This window comes from Python bivittatus, unplaced genomic scaffold (genome assembly GCF_059951505.1).
Source record: "Python bivittatus isolate LINGU-HERP-01145 unplaced genomic scaffold, Pbiv_v1 ctg000840_np1212, whole genome shotgun sequence".
Classification (NCBI taxonomy): Eukaryota; Metazoa; Chordata; class Lepidosauria; order Squamata; family Pythonidae; genus Python; species Python bivittatus.
Window position 1 is genome coordinate 33,864,863 of NW_028277113.1, and position 21,778 is coordinate 33,886,640.

Here is a 21,778-nt window from a genome sequence, read left to right on the forward strand (position 1 = left end):
AACTGCCTCTATCCCGTTACATCTTCCATTAAGTCTGGCAGGAGAGGCATGTTCCAGGTCCTGTCTACTAGGGAATGCCATCTGACAGGGACTAGGAAGAGAGCCTTTTCTATCATGGGTTCTGCCCTTTGGACCCCATCATCCCCAGGACATCAAATTGGCCTTGACTCTACTGGCCTTTTGTAAGGCTTTAAAGATGTGTCTTTGCCACCAGGAGTGGGGATCCTGGTGTGTAGTAGAGCCTGTGCAGTGGCTATGTTGAGTGTTGATACAACAAAGCCCTCTTCCATAGTAGTTATTCTGTAACAGTACTCACAGTCTGCTCTCAAAATTCCAGTATACTGAATTAGCCCAAAAGGCATGTTCATGCTTTTATCAAACCATCAGTAATTTTAAATCCAGAGATTTAAAGAAGCAAGAGCTGGTAGTTAGGCTGAAAAATCTCAGCCCATTTTCCCACTTTCACAGGATATACAAATGACCATATTTGACTGATGGAAAGCATAGTGTGACAAAGCAATTCAATCACCTTCATGAGATTAAGTCTCTCAATTATTTTTTTTGACTATGAAATAATTACCTAACTTAAAATGAAAATTTTTCTGAAGTGTGCACTGACTAAAATAAATTTACTGTGTAGAGAAATTACATGTTGGTAAGCATGATTCCACTAAGATAGGTCTGTCATACAAACCCTATGATTTTAAAAGACAGGCAACAAGAAGCAGTTGACAATCATTTTAAGTACTTTTTGGGAGCAATTTAATTGCAATTAAATTGCAATTTAAAAACCTTTAAAAAATCTCTATTTGAAGCTATATTAAAATAGTTTTTACTATTTAAAAGAAAACTTAGGGAATTTTTTATTAATCTAAAAAATCAGATCAGATCCATACTATTTATGTATATCAACCAATAAGGCAAATCCTCCTGACTTTACATGGAATTATTTTCAAGTTAAATGTAGATAGGAAAATATCCTGCCTTGTGAAAATAAAAGAATATGCAGGAACATGTAAAGCTCTTGTAGTTAATGGCAGCACTAATAAGTATCAGTAATATTCCCCAAATAAATTCTTAATCAGGGAGAAGGTTGATTGAAAACCACAAATGTAGATATTTAACTAATGATGCATCATATGAAACAGTAATTCCCTGAGGGGTCTAGAAACTTTGGAATGAATTCCATGTAGTAAGCTATACTGGCGTACAGGGAACCATGACCCTTTAAAAGGAAAATAACAGCATGAGGTTTTCAGAATATTCAAATAAAGCAGTTTAAGAAATCTGTATAAATCTCATCTGCGATGATAACCATAAACATAATATATTGCTAAGAGTGGGCCCCTAAATAAAATGGAAATATTTTGCTAATGAATGTGAACAGTCTCCTTCCTGGATCAAAATGTTTGTCTTTACTAAATGACTCGTAAGTTTGCTTTCCGAAAAATATGTATTCAGTAGTTTGAAATACTATATTTAGAACCATTCAAATTACAAGTTTTTAAGGCCTTCCCAAATATTTCATACTGAAATTATTAGTTTTCATTGCACCATAAAATAAGGATTACAAACAGAGGAAGGACAAAATATTTTATTTGTTTGTTTGTTTGTTTGTTTATTTAATCAAATTTCAAGGCTGCCTGACTCCAGTTTTAAATATTCATTTATGGCTTACAATAGACATTAAAGCATTTCCTGCAGAGAAACTTCATTAAACTGAAGTCAGCTATATAAATAGAAATACAAATAAGAGATGGAAGATATATAAAAATAAAGATGAACTGAGAGGCTAGTACTCTGGTTTATATCATGCCAGCTGTTTTTTTATTATTATTATTATTATTATTATTATTATTATTAAAAGGGTGTTGTTTTTTAGTGTAAAATATTACGTAGGTCAGGTTTTGGTTATCCTATCTGGGCTACAAAAATCCAGAGAACCACTAGTTAAGCATTATTTTTCTGTGCCTATCTTTGCTCCCATCTAGTGGTCATCCAGATTTTTGCAGCCCACATATGGCAGACCTAAGAAAGCAGCCTGGCAGACAATAACTGAGTACATTGGCCTCACTGCAACTTATTTCCTAAAGATTTGCTGTAATTCTCACTTCCCAAAGCTGCTAGATGAAAAACAGCAAAGAATTTTTCACTCATTCCTTAGCCAAGTCACTACTACTCCCAAAGCTTTACCCAGAGGCCAGTGTTTGTTTTGCTAAAAGCACAGTAAAAGAGACTCAGCTACAGTCCTCAGGTTACAACAACAATTGGGACTGGAATTTCCATCATTAAGCATAACGTCACATGACTGCATCACTTAGTGACAGCAATCCCAGCAGTCCCGGTTGCCATCATAACCCCAGGGCTGTGTGGGTCGTTAAGCGGGGACCTCACATGACTGCAACGTGTGAAGAGGCTGGAGTCCCAGGCAAGCAGGCCGGTGGGTGAGAGCTGCAGGCAGGTCCCACGGGCAGGTGTGCAGGTGCTGTGGGGAGGTGGGCAGGTGCCACGGGCAGGCAATCTGGAGTGCAAGTGCTGTGGACAGGCACTACTGAGCGTGGGTGGGTGCTCTGGGGGGTGGGTGGGTGCTGTGGGCAGGTGCTACGGAACATGGGCAGGTGTTGTGGGGAGGTGGGCATGCGCTGTGGGCATGTGCTATGGAGCACGGGCAGGTGTGGTGCAGAAAGGGTCTCGCCCTTTCCATCTTTTCCATTCATGCATGGAAGGCAAGCCTTGCTGGTTGGCTCCCAGGTGGAATGATCTCCAGTGGTTCCTTCTTAGGAATTTTTTCTTTCCTTATTAGTCTCTGTGCTTTCCTTTGCTTTCCCAAATGTTTGCACACATGGAGCCTTTCACACCCCTATTCCATATTTTCCATATTAACTCTTTGACATTAAAGCAGCCTTTTTCTTTTTCTTTTTTCCCCTTACTATAGCATTGTTGCTCGGATGCTACAATAATCAAAGCAGCAGCAGAACAGGCTCCTACATTCCTCTATAGGTCCAGGAAAACTTTGTACAAGGAAGAACTGATAGTTCAGCTTCACAGGTATTAGGTAACAATGTTTCTACATTGCAATGTAAAGGTGCCTAAAAAATAAAAAGAAGGGAAACTTTGCAGTACTGTGGGCAGGAGATGGGAAAGCAAGAAGAGCATGCTTCGCCAGAGTGTGCAAAAACTGAAAGGGGGCCCACCGGGAAATGTATGGGTTGAATGAAACATGACAACCAAGACAATGATCAGTTGAAAGAAATTTGAATCCAAAGCAGAAGTATAATTTGAGAAAATGTCTCAGACTTGATGCTCCCTAGTGCTGACAAAGAAAAAAAGATGGAGAGGGGAGGCGCATTCAGACTTGCAAGATTCTGTTACTGTAACCATATAATAAAAGTAGTTCTAGCATTCATAACTTGGGTTGTCTAGTTTGGTCTACCTCAAACGGCTAACAAGCAGTGAGTGCCCACTTGGCAATGGGCCAAGGAGAAAGGATAGTTCTACCCTTCATCCTAGAAATGTCAGAGGATGAACTCTCATTTCCCAAGAAAAGGTGCTAGAAAGTGAGAATAGTCATGCAGTTCCTTAAGTTCCTAGTGCCTCTGTTTGCAATGGATGGAATATAAGGAGTAGCACAGTTTTTAATTTCATTTTTCAGAAAATGAAGGAAAAAATTGCTAGATAGAAAATGGTCTAAGTCAGTGTTTCTTAAACTTTATGGTCTCAGGACCCCTTCCCACTTTTAAAAAATATTGAGAACCCTAAAAGAGCTTTTGTTTGTATGGGTTATATTTATCAGCGTTTATCATATTAAAAATTAAAATTGATGCATTCATAGAATATTTATTTACTGGGTCATGTAAAAATAGCAATATTAAATCCATTAAATGTTAACATAAATAAAATATTTTTCATGAAAAAAACTTTATATTTTTTAACAAATAGAAATAATGAGAAGAGCATTATTGTTTTAATTTTTTGCAAATATCTTCAATATCTGGCAAATGAATTTGATTTCGAGGACCCCGAGGGGGTCTTGGGGGAATCCCAGGAGTCCTAGGACCACCCTTTAAGAAACACTGGTCTAAGCTATGCACAGGAATAATAGAGCCTAGGAAATATCAAAAGTGAGCTGGAAAGGTGTAAGTTTTTAAACTATCTGGTCTTAAAAATGTCATAAAGGCTCATCTTGCATATTGCTTCTGTGATCAGTGCAGCATAGTACCATGACATATTTAATCAAGCAGTAAAAAAAAATTGATAATGATGATTATCATCATAATTACAATATTACTACAATGTCTCTGTCCTACAGAGGATGTCTTCTGGATCTATAGTTAGGAGGTACTGTCAAGCTGTCTTGGACTTGACTTTTTAGAAAATAATACTAGATAAATCCTTCTGAGACAAAATTTAAGAAACAATAGCTGGATTTTGCATAGTGACAAATGCACCAGCCAATCTTTGGTTTTGGGCTTCTAGATTTGTTTTTATTCCTAATGGAATTGTTTTACTTGAGACTATGATCTGAATTTAGAACCTTATCTTAATAGATATTTTGAACCTCAGCTTTCAAACTGGAGAAAAAAACTTTAAAAAAAAATTAAAACCCATACCAGGGGCTTTGTTTTAGCCCTGTTCTATAAGCCACTGGCTTTGCCCCATCACTGAAATGATCATTTCTGCACTACTACATAGTGCCAAGCAATGGTCCTGCCCTTCCCCTCCTTCTGCTGGCCAGCTTTTTGTCCAACCAACTAGTAGCAGAATACCCACAACAGAAGGCAGCCAACACTTCATGCCCATCCCGCACTTCCCTCTGCAGGCTCAGCTTTACACAATGAGGGACGGAGAAAAAGAAAAGCAAGAAAACCACTGTTAGAGGAGTGCCAAAGCTGCTCATCTGTGTCGCTGGCAGGAATTGGGGAAACCAAGGCACCATGACATCTTGGGAGGAGGGAATCCGCACTGTCTTGCAGCACTTGAGGAGGCACTGCAAAAACAATGATCACAGCACTTCCTCTAGTGCAGGTGTCAAGTCAATTAACATCAGAGTTAATTGGTTCTGCTTTCTGAGATAACTAGGAACCCCACAACATTGTGGCAACACACAATCTCCCAACATTGGCATCTCCCTTGTTTGTGAACGGAGCAGTAGATATTTGCCACTAATTGGTTTAGCTGAAATCAATTTCTTTTCTGGATGGATGTGCTAATATATTTCTAAATTAGACTTGTGGAAAAAAGTACTATTATTTCTTTGGTTAATCCATTTGTATTTCAGTAGCACAACCACATTTACATCATTTCTGAGCTGTCAGGAAGGATTTAGTTATGATTTGGAGACAGAAAAGTTGTAGCTTGAAGCTGCTGTCATCATATATTTGCAGAGAGATAGTGAGGGCTCTATCTCCCTCTTTGCAATTGCTATTTTTAACAGCCTTCCCAGCCATAAAAGGTTGGGAGTGTTGCTTTCACATTCCAGTGACCGCTGGCATTATTTTTGTTCTTGACTTGGGAGTCCATCCTCAACACAGGTCCTGTCTTCCACTTTGCTAGGCTGAACTTTAGTTGGATGTCTCTCTTCCTCTCATTCTTCCACATACAAGATTGAACTTCTGTAATACTGAATCTTGCTGCTGGTAAGTTTACAATGTTCATAGATATTTCTCTAGAGTATCTGCTTTATATATTAAACTGTGGATAAATAATCACTTTTTCTTTCATTTCTAATTCTTGCAAAGATCATTGTTCTCTTTTGCCCAGTTATGAGTTCAGCAGTGGGCTGGGAGAATTGTGGTAACAGGCTGGAGGAATCTTAAAGTTAAGTAATAGAAATTCTCAGTATTTTACTGATTCAGCTATTAAAACTTTTCAAAAATTTTTGAAATTCGATGTAACAGCTATAATAAAAAGGGTTGCTGGGCAACAAGTATGCGCTGCACTTTTGGTTTTGTGCATATTATGGGCTAGTATTTCAATTTTTTTTTCAGATTATCAACCAAAGTGCTAATATTTTCTTATATAAAGAGATTTCAATATACTTTAAAAATGCATTTCATTTTCATCCATTCAAATATAAGAACTTTTACAATACCTTGGTAGCACAGATATTTTCTATATATGTTTTGGTGAATGTACCTATGTAACCAGTAATTGTTTCTTTATTCAAATAAAACTCACAATTTTTTTTAAAAAATAAAAATAATAAACTAAAATTAACAACATAAATATTAAACTCATCTAACAGTTAAATGCCTAATGAAAGAGGTATCTCTATATTTTTCCTAAAAAACTAAAGAGAGTAGGTCAAAGAAACTCCCTAGAATGTGTGTTTCACAAACCAGGAACAATGTAAGAAAAGGCCCATATTTCCATATCAGAAAGGACAGCAGAGCATCTTCAAAAGGGCCTCTTCCAACTGGATAGGTTTATAACAGGATAGGCAGTTCCTCAGATAGTTTCTACTATTTGAAGAATTATATTATTAATACTTTATTTTTTAAAAAAAATCTGTGTTTTTAAATTTTTTGCCATACATGCATTTCTGAATGTCCATTAAATTGTACAAAGATGTTTTGAAATCCTTTCTCACAGACCTATTACATAAGGTAAACCTAATTACAATGCATAGAGTGAATAGTATTTTTAAGCAATAGTCCACAAGCATGAGCAAACACTGGGAAAATGTAGCTCAAGAGGCTTAAAAATGGGTGGGGTGACATTTTATGTTGGAGTCAACAGATGGCTCTTGAACAAAATCATAATTGTTTAGATCTTTAGCTCTTGAGACCAACGAATAAGAATAGACTATTACTTTCCCTCAATATGGATTAATGCCATAACAGAACCAGCAGTTACAAAAATGATAAATAAATCATGATATGTTGTACAAATTTATATATTGTATCAGTTGTATTGCAAAGTTGTTCAGTTTGCAAGTGTAAGGATCTGAAATATGGATTGTATTTTTGATTTTTCAGATATAATAGCATGAGATGGTTAAACATAAAAATTTTTTGAAATCTCAGTTTTGAAAATGCAGTTTCAAAATTAGAATGGTAACTATTTTAAAATGTAAACTACACCTTTTTCCTAACTGACAAAGATATATTAAGATTTAGAACAATTACAGATTCCCATCCTGCTTCTTTGTTTTATAAGAGCTAATCAGAGGAAAAAATATCTTTATGGGAGCCACTATTTTATTTTTAATGTTAAGCTTAAATTTAAAGGATTTTACATTAGATTAAATGGATATTTTGTTTTCTTTTTAACCTGTGTCCACTATCAGTTTTTTCATAGAAAGGGGTTCTATGAAAACTACATTTTTTAGAAATATGCTTGTGCTCATAAATATCAAATGAAAAATATGTTTCATGGAACTGGACGTGATTTGTGCACATTCTAAATTTTATTTACATCCCTGTGAGTATTTTGTTCCTCAACTTTCATATTTTATAATATTGTTAATGTTTTTTATGCTAATTATATCTTAGTAGCAGATTTCTTTATGGATAAGTTCATGAAGAAGAGAAGTATTCATCTGATGCGTTTTTTATGTTTACGAAAACATAAAACATAGGAGAATTGAGAATAACAACTAACTAGTGTTTTTTTTCTTTTGACAGTTTATCCAAAGTGTGAATTGAATTAGGAGAATTCCAAAATGTCTTTACCATTCTACCAGAGGCATCATCAGCATTTCGACCGAGCTTATCGTCACAAAGAGCTAGAATCCACACTAAGTCAATACCAGAAAGAAGAAAAGCGCCAATCTGCCATTTATACACATGGTTCTGCTGCCTACAGTCACAAAGGAGCATCAGCCTACCGTCATGAGTCAGCTTTTTCTGATGAAAAGTCTACAGCAGCCAGCCAAGAATTAATGGAAAGCCTTGCCCACAAATCTGCAGGTCACAGTAAACGATCTGCAGTTTATAGTCTAGAATCTGATTTGGTCAGTAAGAAAGCTGAAGCACATCGTCTTGGATCTGAATTGGTCAATAAGAAAGCTGAAGCGTATCGTCTTGGATATGATCCATACAGTTACGGGTAGAGTAAAACACAATTTTATGTAGTGTGGTAGTTTCCCATCCATTTTCATTCCCTCAGGATCAAATTTTGTGATCATAAATATTTGTTGGGACAATAAAATTTCTCAGATTACCTTTTTACAAAATGCTTCTTTCCATTTGTGTATACCTTAAATGTTAACCTGGTTTGTAAAACCATTTATGTGTCTTGTGGTAGATTACAATGGATGTCACATTATCAGTCATAAAACAAATTGTTGACCACACTTTTACTAGTCATGCTAGTTTGTGGATTTGACTGGGGCAATGGAGAAAAGCCACTCAACACTTCTCTTCTCAGCCATTTTTTTCCGTCATTGAGAACACTCATCACAGCTGCTTTTCTGCCTATGGAAAGAAAGGTTATGATCCTTCCCCTGGGTGGAAAAGTAATTTAATCAAATATTTGATTACAAATAAAATAGCTGGAGAAGAAACTTTCTGCTTAACTTTCTGCTTGATTCTAGCTCAAATTCATAATCCCACTGCTGTTTTTCCTGACTGTTAGATATACTTGTTTTGTTATGCTTTTTTTGGCTTTGAATTCACATTTTAGCACTGTGATTTATTTCTATAATGTTATAGTCAGAGAAATTGAAGTAAAGATAATCTATAGATGTTGCCAAATAAATACAAATGAAAAGAACCCATTTATCTTAAGGAACGTTTGAATTACATCACCTGTCAGTAACTGCAGTATTCTGGTATCTGAGGTTGAAGAAAGACAAATGGTTTTGTATTGTTAATTGAGTTCATACTTCATTCTGATAATTTGGCATTAGCAGTTGAAATCCAATACAATAAGGAAGTGCAGTGCAAGTGTTCAATCTCTCAGCAGATTTAGAAGAGAGATTTTTTTTTCCCCCTGAAGTGATTAATTTATCTGTTAGATGGATTTAGGCTGGTGTGTGAGCCCAGTATGTGACCAGTATAATTGGATTACTGATACTGATGAAAGTATGATTGCATTCATTATTCAGCTGGCTGTGTTATTTCAGCTTCAGAAAATAGTTTTAATGGTAAATGCCCAAAGCTCAGATGGATTATTTAAGAACAAGAATTCTTGGCTAGTTCAGTTTATAAGATTATGTGTCAAGAAGGAAAGGAAGATAAATGCCTTACTTGAAGTCCAAGAATTATAATTAGTCCTTGCTGTCTTTTTTTTTTTTTTTGCACTTTTTTACCATCTTGTAGAAATGTTTATTTTCTTCTGTAATGTCAAAATTCATTTAAAAAGTGTTAGTCTGGGCTCTTACAATAATTTCCTGATCATAATCTATGGCCAAATATTCTAATGTTTCTGTACTTTGGCCAGAGGGGGAACCCCAGTTCAGCAGACTGAATGTAACCTGAAGAAGTTCCTTTTTTATGTCATGAACTATGTCTTTAGTCATCAGCTGAGATGTAGAGAAAGGGGAGTGGGGGGAATTTAGACATTTGACTCCTAATTAGTTTGTCCTGTAGGCTTAGAAGCAGTTTACATTTTTCAGCTGCCTCATGGTGAGTGTTTTAAATTGCTTGACTTGATAGCTTTTATAATGTGGTGAGTAGCTGATGTGTAAAGCAATGGTTTCTAACTTTTAGAGGCCTGTGGCTACATTTGCTGCTATGGTGCTTTATCTTGTAGGAGCAAGTCATCCGTTGCTAGTATTACAAGTCTGCTGCCATTGCTTTCTGGCTTGTCCAAAAGTGGCTGCCATAGAGAAGTACCTAGTTTCAAAAGAACAGGAAGATCTCCAAGAAGCTCAGTGCAAGACAAAGATTGGCTTTGAGGCTGCCATTTTCCCTCCAAAACACTGTCTCCTACATTAGCAAATTCTACAGAATATATGTTTAATAGAATGAGAGTTCAGTACAAATACGCAAATCACTTTCTGGATAAACTAAGAAAAGAGGACCAATTGTGTCTGGACTACGAAAGCTTTATTTGCCTTATTAAAGTGCAATCAAATAATAATACATTAATACTTAACAAAATATCCAATGATACTATATCCTGAGTGCCTTTTCCAGACCCCTGAGCTTATTGGGAGTAACAGGATCCTCCCCACCCCACATTTTTTAAAAACACATTTATTTAAATATCTGGCTTGTCCACGTACAGTATGCTATTCCTTTCCTCTCCTTTCCTTAGAATGTCTCCAGCCCCATACATTTCCTAAGCCTAGAAAGATGATAGCGTAGCTGGAGGACAACTCTTGGCTCACTATTTAAATCAATGGAACTTCAGTCATGAGTAACTTGTTTTACTGATTTCCATGGAAGCTGAATCTCTACTCCTTGGTAGGATTAATCATAAGTTAGAAATTCAAATTAAAATAGAACACACAAGAAAAATTTAAAAATTCAAAAGAAAAAATACACAGTGGATCCAGAATTTAATTTTTTAAAATCTGAATAACAACCTTATAAACTAATGAAAACCTCCCATAAACAATTGTTGTGATGTGATGAATTGAACAGTGTTTAAGGACCAACAAATTTGTCCCCAGTTTACTGAAGAAGATTGCCAGGGCTATTCATCAGGACATTACTGAAATCATTAATAATACCTTATATCTGAATCATTAAGGGTGAAAAGATTATTGTTACGTTTCTCAATTTTCAAAAACAGGTTCCAAAATCTTATTCATCAGCTGTGGATATGCAGCTAAGGTTCTTCTTTAGTATGTAGAACAATATTTCCCCAGAGAAGTATCTTTCATTGCTCTCTGATTTCAAGGAGAGCTGTTTCATAACATTTGGCAGCTTTCATATGTGTATTTTTCCAGCCCCAACATAGTTTATATTTTACTTTCAGGTAGATTCCATGTTTTCAGGGATTGACAGGAATAGTACCGTTTCATCCTTGTCTGGAGAAACACATTTTTTAAACCAGCTGTCCTGGTTCAAAATAGTTGCACTTTCATGCTTATCCTTTTGAGAAAATATTGTGTAATGTTAAGGATGCAATGTTACACTAACCTAGGCATCCTTAAAAAGTAAGACTTCTGGGTAAATATATTTCAGTAATCTCAGTTTACCTGTGGAAATCTAGATTCACAAAACAATCATTTCCTTTATAATTAGAGCTATAAAAATTATTATAGTGATTGCATGTTTGACCCAGATAGAAGTTTGGGTAGAGGTAGATTAGAAACTGAAATGTAAATATGAACAATGACATGGTTTTCACTTTATTTATTTATTCATTTAAGCAATTTATATGGCCACCCAATCCACTCACGGTGACTCCGTGCAGCTTACAAAAATAAAAATCCCAATACTAAACCCACTCTACCCCCCCCCCCCACTCCCCTAGTGACAACAATACATTTATACTAGCCATTTGATGGGCTTCAGGTTGACCTGGGATCCCCAGGCCTGCTGACAAAACCATGTCTTCAGCGGCTTGTGGAAGAGGGTCAAGAGGGCCAGTCTTATCTCTTTGGGGATGATGTTCCACAGGGAGGGAGCCACCACATAGAAGGCCCTTCTTCTCGGTCCCACTAGATGGACTTCCTTAATAGGGGGGACATGTAACATATCCTGCCTCCCTGATCTGGTGGGTCAGGCAGATAAAACTGGGAAAAGGTGGTCCTTCAAATAACTTGGCCCCAAGCCATGTAGGGCTTTAAAGGTGACAACCAGCACCTTGAATTGGACCCGGAAATCAGCAGCCAATGCAGCTCCCACAAGAGAGGTGAAATGTGTGCAAATCTAGGCTTGCATAAAACTATGCAGGCCACTGCATTCTGAACCAACTGAAGCTTCCAGATACTTTTCAAGGGCAGCCCCATGCAGAGCGCATTAGAGTAGTGGGAGGCGACTAGGGCGTGGGTGACTGTGAGCAGGGCCTGTTGGTCCAGGAAAGGGTGTAACTGGTGCACAACCTGCAGTGGCGCAAAGGCCCTCCTGGCCACAACTGCCACCTGTTCCTTGAGCAGGAGTTGGGAGTCCAGGAGAACCCCCAGATTATATGCAAATGTAGGCTTGAGACAGTGGTATACTTTAAATTTTTGTCTTCAGAAACATGGTGGAAATTAAAGAAGAAAGAACTTATTATACTGTATCCAATTTTTCAGTATACTGTAGTGCAAAAGAACTAGTTTACCTCTGTAATGCAAAAGAACTAGTTCACTGAAAGCTTGGCTTCTTTATATTTTTTAAGCCACTACACTTGTTTTGAGTATTCCTATACCAGTACTGTAATGCTAGTACTGTAATGCAAATTAATCTAACTATGTAGTTTATAAGTAGAGTGGATACTCCATCTGTGATGCTGGACAGAAGCCTCGAAAGGGAAGTATTGCAATATAAGAATCTTAATATAAAGAGTTGGAAACATATCTAAATACTTTAATATGACTATATTATAACCATTGCTGATTACAGCGTACACCAAATCTCTATCAGACCATTCACTTTTTTCCTTCTAGTGTTTTTCCCGCAGGTTCAGGGTTCGCTTTTTTTGGCTCAACCAAATGTTGATCCTTAAGCTCTAAAAAAGTGGAGCAGAATATAAACCCTTGGCTGTTGTTTCTACCCTGTAAATTTCACTCTCTGTCCAGACTGTGTATTGTGGCACAGAAATGATAGCCAGAATCTACTTCTGCAAGTTGCTCATGTTTTATATATATTTCTCTTGTAAGTTGAGAATTTTGAGAGCCTCTTAAGAAATAATTCAAGATACATCTATGCTCAGGGCTGGCTTTAGGCTTGTAGGCTTGGTGGCTATATAAATGTGATAAATAAATACATAGACAGACAGACAGACAGACAGACACTGGCCTAGGGTATCAAACACAGGGGGCAACACTCCTTCTGAATCATTATAAAAATGAAAATCTTTGCATTGGCAGGACGTGTCCTAGGGGCATCATGTACCCTCAAGCTGATACTGTCTACTCTACCACTGTTTCTATTCCAAAAACCATCAAGAACACTTTAATCTATGATAGTCTTCACTTCTGCTGATCCTGAAATGCTGAGAACGGGGCTCAAGGAATGTCATTTAACAATTGCCTTACCCCTAAGCCTCCACTAAAAACAACACCTCACCGCCCAGTTCCATGCAAAGCAGAAATAGAATAAACTGCTTGCGCACATCCTGCCCTCCCAGTCACTTCTTTCATGTTATGCACATTTGCCAGTTTATGTGCAAAAGATATGCGTGATTCCTATGAAACGAGAGCCGCAAAGCCATCAAAGCACCTTTCTCATTGAAAACCTGCCCAAAGTGGCTGAAACTGCAGCATTTCAAAGAAAATACTTATCAAGGCTCTGTACTTTGAGGAAAATATGAGTTTACTATGGTTTTAAATGCACTATAGCTAAGCCAAAAATAAATCTGTTCTGATGTTGATGACACAGGTTCAAAGCTAATTCTGGAGGTCAATCACATAAGATATGTACATCTTATAGCTGCATTTCATAGGCATTCATTTTTAAACACTATACCAACAGAACAATAAATCATGCAGCTTGGCATCAGAACAAAAGTTTTGCTTTTTCATACATGGGTTGCAACTCTTCAGTGTATGTTTCATCACTTGCCCCTCTTTGCGTATGCCAATGCTGCTTTTTAAAAAATTTGTACCCTCTGCCATAATTCTACAAGAAATATTTACAAAGCAGCTACTTAATTTTTTGTTGGAAGTTTGATTAACAATATTAAATTTAATTTGCATGTTCAGACAAAGTCCAAATAAACTTCTATTTTCAAATATGCACTTTATTTATATTTATATATTTATAAAATATATAAATAAGTCTCCATCTTCACTGATAACTTGATTTCAATTTCCAGGTAATGATATAATTATCTGAGAGTCTCTAAAATTTTCAAAATTCTGTTCTGGATGGTTTCCGGATCAGATTATTTATAGGACTTCCATATTTTTGCCTCATATAAAATCTGCAGTAGCAGTTTTTATATGGGGCAAAAATATCTAAGATTCTTATCTAAGATTCTAAAATGTGAGAAATCTGGTTGGTCATGAAAACATACTGCTTTACTTTGGAAATCCCAAAACTGACTGCTCAATTTAAACTGACAGTTTGGGGGGGAAAAAAAGGAAACTCTGTGGGACAGTGATCAGAAGAGAGAAAAAGAATACAAACCAGCTGAAGCATAGGAAGAAACAAGGAAGCCAAAGGACTGTACATTACAAGGGGAATGAAAAAAGGAGTTTTCAAAATTTGGCACAGCAAGGCCAGTAGGAGTCTAGCTAAATATTTAAAGGAATATACTTCCATACTGAATTGGCCATAAGAAATGAGTAGTAGCACAGTGGAATTGATCTTTCATAACATTTATATGACAGGTACAGACCAATGAAGTAGCTGAGAAGTGCAAGTTCATGAAGATATTTGAAGAGCATCATTCGTAGTTCTTTGTTAGATATCTACACTATCATTAAATTGAAAAGACATTTAATTGTCTTGTCAAAATTCTGTAAGTGCATTTTCCAAATGTGTTGAATTCCAAGTCAAGGATGATCATTGGGATTGAAGTCAGAAACATCTGGAGGGCAATATGCTGAGTGAGAATAACCTAGAGAATAGAAAATGTCAAGTATGCAAACCTGGTTCAGGATTTTTAAAAAATTATCATTTCAATTTTACCAAATTCAGCACATTCTTTGTGGCTATATTCTCAAGGTCTTTTAACAATCTTCATGCTTACAGGAAAGAATCATTGTATAATTCTGAATAAGTAAAACAGATTCCTGTTATAGAATCCTGTGGAAATGGAAGTAATCTGTATAGGGGCTGCATGACATGCCAATAGTAGAGGGCACCTTTTTATTTCTCCCTCTCCTTTACACACAAATACACACATACGCGTTCCTCTCTTTCTTCTTTGAACAGTTGCTGCAGAAAGTTGAGATTCCACTAGTCATAGATTGACGTTAGAGTAATCACTTTCAAAGTGCCTCAGGAAAATAGGATGAGAGAAATAATATTGTGAGGATAAAATGAAACAGGAGAGAGTGCACTGTCATGAAGTCCTTGGGGAAATTGTAGGATCTAGTTGATATAAATAATGAAAAATGATCAACTGTTTCAGCAAATCATTGGAACTGCATTGGCTAAAATTCTGAGGGAAAAGCACCTAATCTATAAACAAGTATTAAAATAAATAATTTTTACTAAGACCAGTGCTTTTCCCTACTGATGACATTTTTCCTTTTTGTACAATTATGTATTTTGTATAATGAGCAAGAGTAAGGAAGGTATTATATTGACTGTACCTAGTGTTGCAGTGTTTTCTTTCCTTGCACACTTTAATGCTATATTGTATTTTTCATTTTCTGTTTTACAATGTGCCTTCCCAATTATGCATTTGTGTGGCTTGTGCTTGATTCTGGTTTATTATTGTCAACTTGAGGCAAGAATTCATGCCTTATTTATCATAAGAAAGGTCTAAGCAGCAGTGTGCTTTTGAACACATCAATAAAATTGTGTGAGAGAATGGCACAAGAAGTAGGTGACATATACAAATGTGGGTAAAAAATAATATTGAATCTAGAAAGTAGGAAGGACAGTAATTAAGGCTACAAATTCTAAACACAGTTAACATAGTAGTTGCATTAAATCTGAGCTGCAAAAGTCCAGACTTCTTCTAAATGTCAGCAAAGAAATACCATAAGCTAGTGATCTGGAGTTTTGAAGCTCAGATACGTTAGCCTATAAAATGGGAATAAGAACACTGAACTTCATGAGATATGAGTTCAGGATTGTTTGCATGTTGTATAGCTGCCTGGAAAAAGCAACCTGGGCATGGGATTGAAATGTATATTGCTGATTTAAAGACTATCAATGCCTTCTGGCACCTTCTACTTCCACTATGTTCAACTTACATCACAGTAGATAATGTTAGGGCAGATGTCTTCAGAAATCTAATGATACGACTTTTCTTTCAGAAGTCTGGTAGAAGATCATACTCTAAAGTTGAGTCCTAAAGCAAAGAGAGCAAAGAAAAGTGTATTGTCAGAAGAAAAAGAAAACACATCTGTTGTTGACTATGTGGTACCTGTGTTCACCGGAAGGTATGTCTCTTTACTGCTGTTTTGTAAATGGGACAAAAATGACTGATATAAAGAGGGAGAGAATATTTCTTTACAGCTTTTTAATGGCTTCATTGCTAAATTTAACCATATAGTGAAATTCCTAATGAGTCTTTCTATTGTACATATCATAGATGCTGAGGTTGATTGACAATATAATCTGCCTGAGATTACCTACCAATAGTGCAGTCCTATGTATGATTCCTCTGATGTAAGTCTCAGTATACTCAATGACACTTTATTCTTAAGAAACTGTTTATTGGATTACATCCTATGTGCGAATAACTGAAAAGCAAAGGAATCAATGATGTGGAGAAAATAGAAGGAAAGATAACCTGCACTAAAAATACTGTATTTCAAGTATCTCACTGCTTTGCATTTTCTGTGATATTTTTAATAGAAAAATTGAGTCCTCCATCAATATAAACACATGATAAGATACATTTGAGTTGTAGTGAATTTGAACTTGAATTTAAGAATTTTTACATAGAACCAAATTAAAAACTAAGATTGGTGGGTGTGAAAGTTACAGAGGAGGCTATAATTTCTAGTAGTCGAAATTGCTACTGAAATCGTGAATTCTTTAATAAGCAGTATGACCAAATTTTCATTGTTTTATAATGAAATTTTCAGGAAAAAGTTTCTTCTTAAAATGGATGCAGATACTCCAGAGTTCTAATTTAGGCCAGAAAAGATCTGTTTCCTGTCTGTTCAATTTAAAATTATGTTAAACCAGTATATTCATGACAAGACAAAAAAAGCTGTCTTTTGCTCTCTCATACGTGCACACATATATACTGCATTCCTGATTAATTTGTTCTAACTTTTTATTGTATATAATTGAGTAAGAAACTATTGCAATAGTATCCAAGACTAGGTGAACAAAAACCAATTATTATTTACTGTTTAAAGCTACCAGAGCAACAAACAGGTTTTTCAAAATTATTTTAATTTGTTCAGTTCATATTGTAAGAAACAGGGAAATGGTTTTTAAAACGTTCAAGGTCTGTTTTACATGCAATGCCAGCATCGTAGTTTTTTCAACACTTACCTGACAGTATGATTTTAGTTTGGATATACTTGTTGCTATTTTCCAACATTGGTAATTTCTTTTAACAAGTGTTTTTAGATTGAGCTTACAGAATTTACTTTAAATGTTATCATATAAAGCAAATATGGTAATATATAACATATATATATATATATATGGTAATATATAAATCCTGTCAATTTAGTCTCTGTCAGTTTTTCTTAAAGGGATAAAAAGCTAATTTGACCCATAATAAGTCTAATTGAGCTTGCTATTGGAAAGTCCATCCTTTATGCCAGAAAACAATGGGCTGTGTGATACCACTGCCACCTATTTATTATCTGAAGGAAACAACTCAGATTCATGTTATACTTGCAAACCATATATACATTATTAACTAGATCAGTTTGCATCTTTCCATTGTGACATGATTTGCTAGAGAGAGGTCATAGGGTTAAAAAAGAAATCAAATTCCTTCTAGGGAGCTGATACATTTATTGTATTGGTTGCCAGCCAACTGATAAAGTTAGATTTGGACCTGCAGTAATTGGATTCCAAAGCTAATTTAGGAATATTCTGATAGAATGCTCTTATGCAAGTCATCCACTTTTAGACTGCTGTCTTGTATACCCTTGGTTTGCAGTTAGTCTCACAAAACTGAATGCAGTTAGTCCCACAAAACTTATTTCTGAAAATAAGGTATAAAGCTACAATTTAATCTCATTTTTCCATGATAAAGCAAGCCAAAAATGTAAATAAAGTACGGTGAAACAATGGTTTTAAAATGTTTTGCATGGTGAACATGGTATAAAAACAGCCCTTAGCATGATCTAGTCAAATTTATTCATTCTGATTTCTACTGATTTTACTGCAATTCTTTTCCCACTCCTATGGCTGGATTATTAACATTTCACAAATTATAATATTTGACATTTATTATTATTTGATTTGTGGGTGTTCTGAAAGAAACCGTTCCCAAATTGGTGACCTTCAGAGGTATTTTGGATTTAAGTGTACATAATCCCTAGCTAGCACAAGAGTTACTGAATGGCATCATCTGAAAGTATAAATATTACTGTATTAATATTCCAAAGGTGTCAATCAGTTATCTGTCTTTATATGTAAATCTGCTATTCTAAACTCTCTGATTGAAGATTAATATCATTAACGATTGATTCAGGATCAACCTAGACAATTGGCACTCCATCTCAGGAATGCTTTCTGTACCCTTTCTAATTGCTCAATGTTTTGAATTAATTTTTAGAATTATATGGCTAGCCCATTTCATAACTTTGATATTCAGAGTGAGTATATCTCTCAAATATATACTGATAAATTGTAAATATGGATTTGACCATAACATTCACCAGCATATTTCAATGAATTGGCATTTGTGTTAAAAATATTGATAAAATATGAAAAGAACACAACAGATAGATCATTACATGTGAAGAATTGCTTATGCTCAATAACTGCAGCTGCTGACTGAAAAGCTAAATAAATAGTCTATTACTGTTGCTTTTTCCAATGCCAGGTGCCATCTTTCTAGGCAATAGCTTGCTGCATCCAAAATTTAGTCTTCATTACTATTTATATTGTGGAAGTATACTATTTTGACACTGAAATATATGTACACCAGATGTAAAAGAATAATAGCTATAATGTTTTAAAAAAGAATTGACTCGTTTGATATACAGTAGAAAGTCATAACACTGATATCTTGTATGTGTGTTGGTATCTTCCCATATTTACCTTTATCTTCTTAAGCTAAAGCAACAATAAGACTGATGATTACTAATGTTTTTCAAGAAAATCATGTAGAACAGCTTCTCCACCATACTGTTATCCAGACATGTTGGACTAAAATTTGTATCATCCACAACCATCTTGCCTAAGTCTTATATCTACAGCACAAATTAGGAAAGGCTGATGTAGAAAGTTCATTGCCTTGATACATTAATATTAACAAAAAATGCCTTGTTTTCCACTATGCTATGGATGTTTTTTTTTTTAATTATTGCAGAGAAAACTATGTCAGTGGAATTACAGATACAGAAGAAGAAAGAATTAAGGAAAGTGCTGCTTATATTGCCAGAAGGAACCTTTTTGCATCTGGGGAAGGGATTACTGCAACCAAAAAGAAAATTTCCTCTTCTGTAGAAGAAGAAAAACATGAGAAAAAATCAAGAAAAGTAGCAATACGGGAGACAGCTGAAAAAATGGCTTTAAAGAAAACGGTATTAAGTCATTCTTTCATTAACATGTTAATGATGTGGGGCATTGGTTCTTGTTACTGTTGTTAAAAAATATCAAAACACAGGACATGATACCACACTTAGGCAAACCATTGTTTGTTCTTGTGTTTCTCTTTGATTTCAGTGGAAAAAAATAAAACATTCTTCATTTTCTTTCTGAACCATGAGGACTTAAAAACATTTGGCAGGATTTCAGCATCTAAATATGAAGTAGAATACATTCTTCAGCTCTTCTTCCTATTTCCTCTACCGATAAAAATGATAGAATTATAGGTGTATAAGGATTGGGCAGAGTAATCCTATCTGTTTTGTCAGAGAACAAGAACTCCAGCATCTTTCTTGGCTCCTGTTGAAGGGCAAGAATGTAGAAGGATCAGTTTCCCATCCCCAGTACTCGTTTAAATAAAAGGAATGTTGTGGAAGCCAATAAATAAATCAGTGCCAGCTCCAGAACTGCTGTAGATTGTATGTTGGTTTGGAGTGTGAATGAGCATACTGAAAGGATTTTGCAACCAGCAGCTCTATTGTCCCAGCTGGCACATGGTCTGGCCAATTTCTAACACTCCCCTTTTTCTCTTCGTGTAACATCAGAAGGGATCCTGGGGGCTAATGTTGGGAGGAACAAGTTTCCAATATTAGATACTAATATTTCAGTAGTTTCACATGGGAAAAGTCACATTCCTCTTTTACTTGGGCTCATTATTTCCTTTCAGTCTTTCAACATATAAATGCAAAAGCAGTATTAGGATTTCTGCTCTGAGAAGAGGAAGGACAATTTTGCCCTGCAACCTCAACTGCTTGTTTCCCATGCTACTCTCAGCTGTTTCTTAAGCCAACTTCAGGAATACTTGTCAAATTGCCGTGAGTTGGGAATAGAGTTGGGCTTGTGCTCAGTCCAAACCATGGCCACTGCAAGACCCGAATGGTCATTCCCCTGCTTCTTTCCCTTCCAACCCATGCAGAGAAGGCACACCTCATTGACTGGCTCCTGTGTGGACTGGTCCACCAGTGCCTGCCTCTTCCTTTTAGAGATTGTTCCCTTTTCACTAGTTGCTCATCCCTGTGCCTTTCCTTTGCTTTCCCAATTGCTTGCACACATGGATGCCCTCTCTTCCCACATTATCTCCTTTTACACTAATCCAGACCCTTTATTTTTTTCTTTTTTTCCTTATGGTACTGTCCTAACTCTGACACCCCAGAATGAAAACAACAGGAAACAGGTTGCTTTTTCATTCCTACATTCTTCTGTAGACCCATGGAAGCTTTGCAATAAGGAAGAACTGATAGCTCAGCTTCATAGAAACAAAGCAGCAACTAAAGAAGCAGCTTTAATATATTTTTTTTAAAAAAGGACAGAAGGGAAGGGGAGCTTTGCAATACAGTGCTGTGGGCAGGACCTGGAAAGTAAGGGGGGCATGCTTTGCCTAGACTGGGTAGAAATGAAAGGGTACCCGCTGGAAAATGGAGCATGAGCTTTTAGAGGTAAGAATAGTTCATTGTAAAGTGTAAACATTATATCATAAACTGTAAGATTACAGTATTTTTAAAAATGGCAGATGCCCATCAGGAAAGAACATATCAGCCCAGCAGCCCAGAATGTAACAGCTGCACAATGTAGTGATTAGCCACTGAAGGGGAAGGGGCCTGCCAGGCAGCACAGCCAGTTGGAGCCAAGGCTGCATCTAGATTAGAATGAAATGCTGGAGACCATCCATGCTGAAGGTCCTAAAATGGCTTGGGTTAGAAAACATCCATTTGAATTAAAGCTGGAAAACACTGATATGGGATGCATTTGCAATTGGCTCAGATGGAGGAGGAGGAGGAGGAGGAGGAGGAGGAGGAGGAGGAGGAGGAGGAGGAGGAGGAGGAGGAGGAGATTATCCATTTCTGCACTCAGGAAGTGGTAGGCAGCCTATTCTGGGTCTGCCAAAGTCTAAAGCTGGAGAAAGCAAACATGTTTTCATTTTTTCCTGTGATCATGTTCTTTAAGAAAAAAAAGTTTAAGTAGCACATTGAAAATCACAGTCATATTGAATCACATTTATGAATGTTTGACAAATGTATTTTATATAGTAGTCTAGATCAAAGGTAAGTTTTATTTCTTAGGACACTAGTGCATGTCCGGAGGATGATTTTTTAAGGTGAAGTGTTTGTTTTATAGTTAACAGAGACACAAGAATTCCACAGAAAGTTAAATGAAGATAGTCTGTTACATGCCCCTGAATTCGTTATCAAACCTCGTTCACATACTGTCTGGGAAAAACAGAATGTCAGGTTGCACTGCACTGTGAGAGGCTGGCCAGTACCTCGTGTAACATGGTATGTTTGTTTGTTTATCAGCATTGTAAGTTGATGAAGTGGTGCATTTAGAAT

At 36.2% G+C, this 21,778-nt stretch overlaps 1 protein-coding gene across 3 annotated transcripts in view; it reads left to right on the forward strand.

Moving 5' to 3' along the window:
- Window positions 1–5,476: 5,476 nt before the first annotated feature.
- The window catches only part of MYOM1 (myomesin 1), a 92,964-nt gene continuing 76,662 nt past the window's right edge, over window positions 5,477–21,778 (forward strand). For 2 of the 3 annotated variants that reach the window (XM_088131067.1, XM_088131069.1), the window contains exons 1-5: window positions 5,477–5,636; window positions 7,626–8,049; window positions 15,977–16,102; window positions 19,174–19,387; window positions 21,567–21,724. In XM_088131067.1, coding sequence (XP_087987193.1) covers window positions 7,664–8,049; window positions 15,977–16,102; window positions 19,174–19,387; window positions 21,567–21,724 — 884 coding nt within the window. In that variant the 5' untranslated portion in view covers window positions 5,477–5,636; window positions 7,626–7,663. The remainder of the gene's footprint in view (window positions 5,637–7,625; window positions 8,050–15,976; window positions 16,103–19,173; window positions 19,388–21,566; window positions 21,725–21,778) is intronic. The other variant, XM_088131068.1, reaches the window with a different exon arrangement.